General features: G+C 45.9%; 1 protein-coding gene across 1 annotated transcript in view; it reads right to left on the reverse strand.

Annotated features, from left to right (window-relative positions):
- Positions 1–240, reverse strand: part of TMEM167B (transmembrane protein 167B) — a 7,228-nt gene extending 6,988 nt beyond the window's left edge. Inside the window, exon 1 of the mRNA XM_018576804.1 lies at positions 135–240. Coding sequence (XP_018432306.1) covers positions 135–144 — 10 coding nt within the window. The 5' untranslated portion in view covers positions 145–240. The remainder of the gene's footprint in view (positions 1–134) is intronic.
- Between the last annotated feature and the right edge of the window lie 7,723 nt (positions 241–7,963).

Here is a 7,963-nt window from a genome sequence, read left to right on the forward strand (position 1 = left end):
GCCTGGAGTAGTGCTGCAGCTCCGGATCAGAAGCAGATTCGTCATGATAAGCAGTGTGCGACCGCCGGTAGGAGCGCACACTGACATGTCTACAAGCCGGATATCCCCCCTCGGCCCCGGAGCTCCCCTCTCACCGTTAGTCATGGTGGAGATGGACACAACTTCACTGTCACCAGTCTTCCTGCTGCACCTCACCAAAACATCCAGAAGTGACGTCACGGCGACACGTGGCCACCGCGGTCACGTGGTACCAATGCCGAGCTACCTGGGAGGAAGCGGTGATAAAAGGAGGGCGGGATGTTTGAATAGGGCTCGGGAGTCGGGATAATGTAGAACATCGAGACGGAGGAGGGTGGTCGGCTGCAATTAAGAGATGGCAGTTCAGAATTTCTTCTGTCCTGCGTGTGTCGTCCTACTGACACAGAAAAAAATAATCACATTATTCTCTATGGTTATAAACCTCCCTTTGTTAAAAAAAAAGGTTTTGGCTTCAGCTCTACTTTAGTACCAGGGTAATATGCACCTCCTTGTAAAGATCCTTGAACAAGACCTTGGTATTACAGTTTTCAGTCACCACTCGGGGTTTCACATACTGTACATGTGATCAGACTCTAAAAAGGGTACTGCTCCCTCCACCGGCAGCTCTCCCGGGCTCCCACTGTCTTTCATGGGGGCCCAGGACCGCCACACCAGGTTTGTGTTGTGGGAGCTCAGCACACATGCAGTGTCTGACCTTCCCTCCGGTTACTGAATCCAGAAGCAATGATGATTTTGTCATCTCCAGTATCAGGATGTCATTTCTCTAGCTGGTGTGGCTGGAAGAAGCAGGTCTGTGCTCCATCAGCTTCTGTGTGGTCCATAGATTAGGGGTCTAATAGACTCTTGATGGTCATAAAGAGGACCTGTCACTTCCTCTGTGCCAACACATAGGGGGTGTTCATATCTACCCTGTTCATTTCTTTATTCTCCATAACACTAAAAATAAAACATGGTTATCACTAGGGTTGCACAGATACCAAGTACAGTACTCGGTACGAGTACACGTACCGATACTTTTGAGCTCCAAGACTACACTAGAGAAAAATTCAAAAATTAGGAGGCCGCTGTCATTTGTAAGGAGCACACGGAGCTCCTGGGATTTGTACATCTCTGTTTTAATGTACGATTTTGTTTTTATAAATAAAGGGATGCACAGATACCAGTTTTGCGAGTACGAGTACTGGTACTTGCCGAGTACTTAAAAGTACGAGTACTGATACATTTTTGTTTATTGTCATGTGACAGTTTTTCTAAAACAATACAGACTAATGATTTCAGGACAGTGGTGGAGTGCCAGAGCCAGGTCCCAGCTGCAACCCTGACAGATCTCATAAAAATGGCAAGTATCTGCACTGGTACTCGAAAAGTATCTGTGCATCCCTAGTTATCGCAAAACTCTAAAAACAACCCCCAATTTCCCTACATCATAACCATGGGTGCAAACGTAAACATTTATACATAGTCATACACATCATTAAATGGATAAATAAGACCCCTGTATACTCTATGGTAACATTTCTTAACCTTTTTAAAAATATGCCTGATCTTGAGGCACCCCAGTCTAAATTGTAAATGTAAAAAATGACATGTGGCTCCTCCAAAATTCATATCAGACCCTTATCCCAGGTAGGGGTCTGGTATGGATTTTAAGGAAGGATCCCATGCAAAAACACAAAAGAATGGGGATTTTCATTTACATAAGTGTCCCCTTTACATTAGGAGCCCCCTCCATTCACATCAAAGTCCCCCTTTCAAATCAGATCCCCTTTTCATATCAGAGTTCCCTCTTCACATCAGGAGTCTGCCTGCACCATGGAAAGGCATGATGCTATGCAAACATTTCAAGGTATATTTCGTGTATATTTAAGCGTAGCATTGCAGAAAAGTATTTTAGTTTATATATTCTAGCTGATCATTGGTTAGATCCATTTATGCATAACTTCCTGCCAAGATGTTTATATCTTTCGTCTTGGGTGTGTTGTCTGAAGAGGAGGCGCCATCTTGGTTCCTATTTCTAGTGCGTACTTCGGATCTGAGGGGGGGATTTCTGAGTAAGGAGTGAAAAGAAGAGCAGAGAGCAAATTAACATATATATTACAATTGATCTATTGAGATAGGCATTTTGTCATAATCATGCTTAACCACTTCCATTACACAAGTGCAGCCTATAAGCTCCGTGCCGGGTTATGTCTCTAGAGTGGGGCAAGCTACAGAGCCCAGCGCTAAAGGCAGAAGATGGGTAACTGCAGAATTAGACAGCCCAGCATATTAAGGCAGATGATCGGTGTTGCAGCTGCAGAACTAGAGACTAGCACAGCATGGCAAGGCAGGAGAGAATGGTTATTGTAGCTGCAGAACTAGGGAGCCCATCAAGCCAGAAATGGACAAGGTGGCTATTGCAAAGGTAGAACTAGAGCGCCCCGCTACGTTAGCGCAACCTGTCAGAACCATGCGCAATGTATCCTGCGACTGACAGGTTATTCAAAATGTAATAAACAGGAAGGGGTGGACTAATTTAGATTAGGGATGGGAGGGCGCTCGGGTTTAGTCTTGCCTAGGGCAGCACAAAACCAAAATACACCACTGTGGACAACCACTCCTGTGTGAATGGAGCCTTAAGGTGCCCATACACTGCACGATTCTCGTACGAGAATCACGGGAAATCCCGCGATCGTACGAGAATCGTGCAGTGTGAATGAAGACGTGCGACCGTTTCTACTGTACGGTCGCACGTCTTTTGTCTAAGGAGCATGCTAGAAAACCGTTTGAATGATGCTCGGGAGACAAATGACGCACGCGCACACTGCCCGTTCAGCATTGCGGTCATCCGAAGACCACCCCTCAGGGGGGCGGGCTTGCGATGATCGCAAGTACAATCTGTCTTTCCAAGATGGGCAGATCGTACATTTTTTTAATTACTTTACAACCATCGCAAGACTAGGGTCTTGCAATGGTTGTAAAGTGTGTGGCCACCTTTAGAGTTTTCCAAGTCTGTCACCAAAGGAAAAAAATAAAGAGTAAACAGGTTTTATCCCTTGCTCTGAGAATGGATTGATCAGAGTATTTCTTTTCTTTCCTTGTCATAAAGATGGTTAAAGTAGAACTATGGGGTTAAGGCTTTTCCCCATAGTTCTCCTTAGGGTAACAGGAGGACACAAACTAGCGTCCTCCCGTCACCCTAGGCTCAGTATAGCGCAAGCTCTAGCTCGCGGTATACTAAGACGCCACAGCTGAAGCGGATTCCGACAAACTGTGCACATGGTTTTGTTTGTGAGGGGTTTGTCAATATGGCATTACATTATCTTTTTAAACAGGTTCCAGGTTTGGTAAATAGTTGGGTGCACAGTTATGATGATTCAGGGATTGTTCCCCATTACAGGTAGAAGCAGGGGATATGTGTAAGAGACTTTTCAAGGACTTAAAGGAGAACCATGAGGTGAGTGATTTCCACTCATCCTCATAGTTCTAGCCGACCTGTGACAATGAAACTGTCACAGATCGGCTCTATTGATCGGGAAGTGAGCGAACACATATCATCGTTTGCTCACTTTCCCGATCATCTCCCTGCAGGGATTCCCCCTCCTCCCCTCTGCGATGCTCATACGGCGATGGATGGGGAAGGGGGCGGGCACAGCTGGCTCTGCCTCTAGATAGGCAGAGCCTGCTGTCAATCAGACAGGCGGGTGGATTGCGACAGTATTGACAGGATCCGTCCCGGCTGCGGCGCTCTCAGTATATAGTGAGCTATATACTGAGCTTTGGATCAAGGGAGGACGTTTCCCTCACGGTTTTCTCACGGAAGACCGCGCGGGGCAAAAAAGCTGTTTAGCTTGCGCGGATGACGCTCATTTGCGACTATTAAATATCCGTGAACGTGCGGAATCCGCCAGATTATCGCGCTTGCACTATTTTGGGGGCCGCACGGTTTCAGCCTGCGGTTTGAACAAGAAAATTAGAGCAGTGTATGGCCAGCCTTAGACCGCTGCAGTGGAGGGGAAGCGAGGCTCCAGGGACTGGTCTAAGAGCAAGCCTGAGGAGCTTGACAAAACGTGCACCTAATCCTTGCAGTGTGGGGGTAGAAAAAATAGCTTGGAGTTCTGCTTTAAGGCACCAATCAATAAGTAAACAGTTACACAATTTCTGTTTTAAAAAAAACAACAAACATTTACACGAAAAACAAACAGGTTTAATATCCTTTTTGGGTAGAAGGTTTTCGAAATTCATAGGCATGCCAAACATAGAAAGTCCCATGGGTTACTAGAGCCCAGAGTTTCATATGTAGTTGGAGACAGCAAATGGATCTGGAGCAGCGTAACACACTTTAATATAAATAACCAAAGACATACCGTGTTTCCCCGAAAGTAAGACCTACTCCGAAAGTAAGACCTAGCGCTATCTTCGGGGATTTCTGTAATATAAGACCTACCCCGAAAATAAGACCTAGTTCGGTGGTAGGTCTTATATTACAGAAATCCGCTAGGTCTTACTTTCGGGGTAGCGGCACATAAACTGAATTTTGAATCTAAAGATCGGCCGCAGCTCCCGCCCCGCCCACACGCCCGCACGCACGATGGAAGCGGAGTATCATCCGCCGGGACCGGCAACAGCACGCCGCCTTCCGGGACCTCGTCCGGTCCTCCCCCAGCCAGGTAAGACATCCCCCGAAAATAAGACCTAGTGTCTTATTTCGTGCAAAAAAAAAAATAAGACAGTGTCTTATTTTCGGGGAAACACGGTACATAATGCACTCACATTGCATATGAAAGAAGAAAGCTTGTATCCAGCATCCTGTCTGCTGGTCAGCCATGGTGTAGAAGTGTAGGGAACTCCCACATTTACTGTGCATTGTACATGAGAGCTCAGAGTCCAAAATAGTTTACTGGTATCTATGGCTATGCATTTCGGGGACAAAGCCGCCTTCCTCAAGCCTGTCAGCATCATACGTTTATATAGGGGAGAGTGTGATCTCCTACATTATCCTCTGAAGTTCTGAGTTAGTGCAGGTACAGCCACCCAATACCACTGAGTGAGAGGTTATGATTGAGGAGATCACAGCTGTGGGAACTCTAATAATAGGACTAAAATACAGGTTGCAACAGCAGCTGGAGCCCAGCGACATCTCACAACCTTCTTCCTGAGTTTTCTGGTTATATTTATCATTATCTATAATAATGTATTTTCTACTGCATCAGATCTGAGCGTTCTCTCTTCGCTTTTGTTTAAAGTGTCAATCAAGCACTGCCCATGCAGTTTTATGAGAACTTCAAGTTGATTCAGATGCTGGTGACTTTTCTTTGCCATATCTACATGTTCTCTCTTGGTATGTTCAGGGGCAAAGCATCTCTATCCGTCCATGTGCAAACTTGATGTAATAGCTACATGATGATGATGTACTGAATTATATCCTTGTCACACAGACATGACAGTAAGCCCTAGTTCACTCCAAGGCAGCATTGTTTTTGCGCATTTGTATGCGTGGGTTCAGCATGCGGTTATTTGCAAGTTTATATGCTTTTGGCACACTTCTACACGCGGACATGAAGATGTGCGTTTTGACTGGCAGCTGAAGAAACATTGCAGTCAATGGACAAACACACAAAAATAAGCATTACAAATGCGCAACATGCTTCTGCCACATGTTTCCTGGTGTTTTTCTATTGAAGTCTATTGAGGGAAAACCTCCTGCTTGAAACTACCAAAAGAAACTTTGTTTGGCCTTTTCCTGCTGAGGTGTGAACAGGGGCCATTAAAAATTGTAGGATTTCATGTGTTGGGTGTTTAAAAGCGCCTTTTCTACTGCTCAAAAACACCTAGGTGTGAACCAAGGTTAATGTGCTTTGCAAAATTATTGTGTGCACGGTCTCTGGTGTCTGTCAATAAATGGGGCAACTACAGAAGCAAGCTGCAGCAACAACTGCAGGGGCTGTGCCTGTCCACGGCATAAATTAAACCCATTGATATCAGTTATCACCACTGATATTATCTTTTACCTCCCACTGATGTTAGACATTCCTAGTCCCTCTTTGTGGATGCAAGGCTATTAAATGTAAGACTCTGATTGTCTTTGTGTCACTGACAGGGAGTGGTCTGCCCCAGACTGAATAAAATGTGTTGATTTTTCATAACGTTAAAGATCATACGTTTTTCAATACTTACATCTTGGAGTCCAGTGAGGGACACAGGAATGTAGTTATTCTTAGACATTTGGGTTATATGTTGTCACCTACAGGAGGTTTGGACACTGGCAACCAGATATACGGATGTAAGATATAAGGCCAGCCCCCATATAACCACACCTCAGTTTTGCGAGCAAGCAGTACATAAGGCCAATAAACCTAAAAGGGGCATGACTGCAATGTAGACCCAAAAAAAGGAAACTACACAAAAATAGGATTTTTGTCTAACTTGTAAAATCCTTTTCTCCTTTTCCAGTGAACACACATAAGCTGTGAAAACTACTTAAAGGAGAACTATGAGGTGAGTGCTTTTCACTCACCTCATAGTTCTAGCCGACCTCTGACAATGTAACTGTCACAGGTCGGCTCAGTAGATCGGGAGGTGAGCGAACACATACCGGCGTTCGCTCACCTCTCGATCCTGTCACGGCTCTCTGCCGTGACAGGGGAGGGGATGGATTCCCCCCTCCCCGCTCTGATCCTCCAGCGCTGACTGGCGGAACAGACGGGGGAGGGGGCGGGTACAGCTGGCTCTGGCTCTAGATAGGCAGAGCCAGCTGTCAGTCACGCAGCTGGGCAGATCCAGCACAATTGCCGGCATCTGCTGAAGCTCGCGGTATACTGAGCCTAGGGTGACGGGAGGACGCTAGTTTGTGTCCTCCCGTTACCCTAAGGAGAACTATGGGGAAAAGCCTTAACCCCATAGTTCTCCTTTAACTAAGGAACCTTGGAAAAGATGGGTCAGGAATAGGGCCAGAATGGAAATCAGTTACACATAAGTAGGTACAGGCATCAGGAAGTTGTGGATAAGGTACACAGGAAAAAAGTTCAGGCAGCAGGATCAGGACAACTGGTAGAAGGAGCAGCAGAAATGTGTATGAGCACACAGGCAAAATGCTGAGCCACTGTGAGCTCTGAATACCCTCCAAGCAGGCCAGTATCTGGTGAAGACTAAATTTAATTTCTGTGACCTGCTGGTGGACCGATAGAAAGTCCAGGACTCATCAGCACGACTGGCATCTGTAGGTATGACCCTCCAGCGGAGAGGCAAGAAGAACTTCCCCAACTCCAGGGCTGGATTACTGACTCACAAAGCCAGTAAATGTCTGGAGTGAAGTTGGACATATTGGACTGCCCCAAAGACATCTACCATTCTGCTCGTGCAGAAACAGAGGGTGTATTGAAGTTTCTGAACATAAGCATGAAGGGTATTGATCTTTTCCCATGGAAGGAAGACCCTGGACAGAGATGGGTCTAGAAAGAGGCCCAGATAATCCAATCAATGAGTCAGTGCCAACGCAGACCTCTAGAGGTTCAGCATCCACTCATACTTTCTGCAGTATTTTAACAGTCTGTTGGATATCGATTGGAAAAGCCTGTGCCGACTGTTCCCTTAGCAGAGGGTCACCAGGATAACCCACTATGGGTATTTGCCGTAAATGAAGCAACGCAAATACAGGGGTTAGCACCGGTGGTGCAGTGTGTAAATCAAATGGCAGACTGATGAATTGGTAATGTTTTGTTGCCACTCCAGAATAAAGAAAGCATTCCGTTGAATGCAGAAAGCATTCTGTTGAACAAGGATGCTTACTTGTTCAACAGAATCAAGTAGGTATCCTTGATGTTCACCAAAGCCAGAATAACTAACTGTCCTAGAGGATCATGGTGTGGTGGGGCCTGTGCAGCTGGTGGGAATCAGGGAGTTGGCTGTGTGCTTTCTGGAAAATAGCAAAAAGTTTTCCTGGCAC

This window comes from Nanorana parkeri, unplaced genomic scaffold, assembly GCF_000935625.1.
Source record: "Nanorana parkeri isolate BGI_ZX_2015 unplaced genomic scaffold, ASM93562v1 scaffold77, whole genome shotgun sequence".
NCBI lineage: Eukaryota > Metazoa > Chordata > Amphibia > Anura > Dicroglossidae > Nanorana > Nanorana parkeri.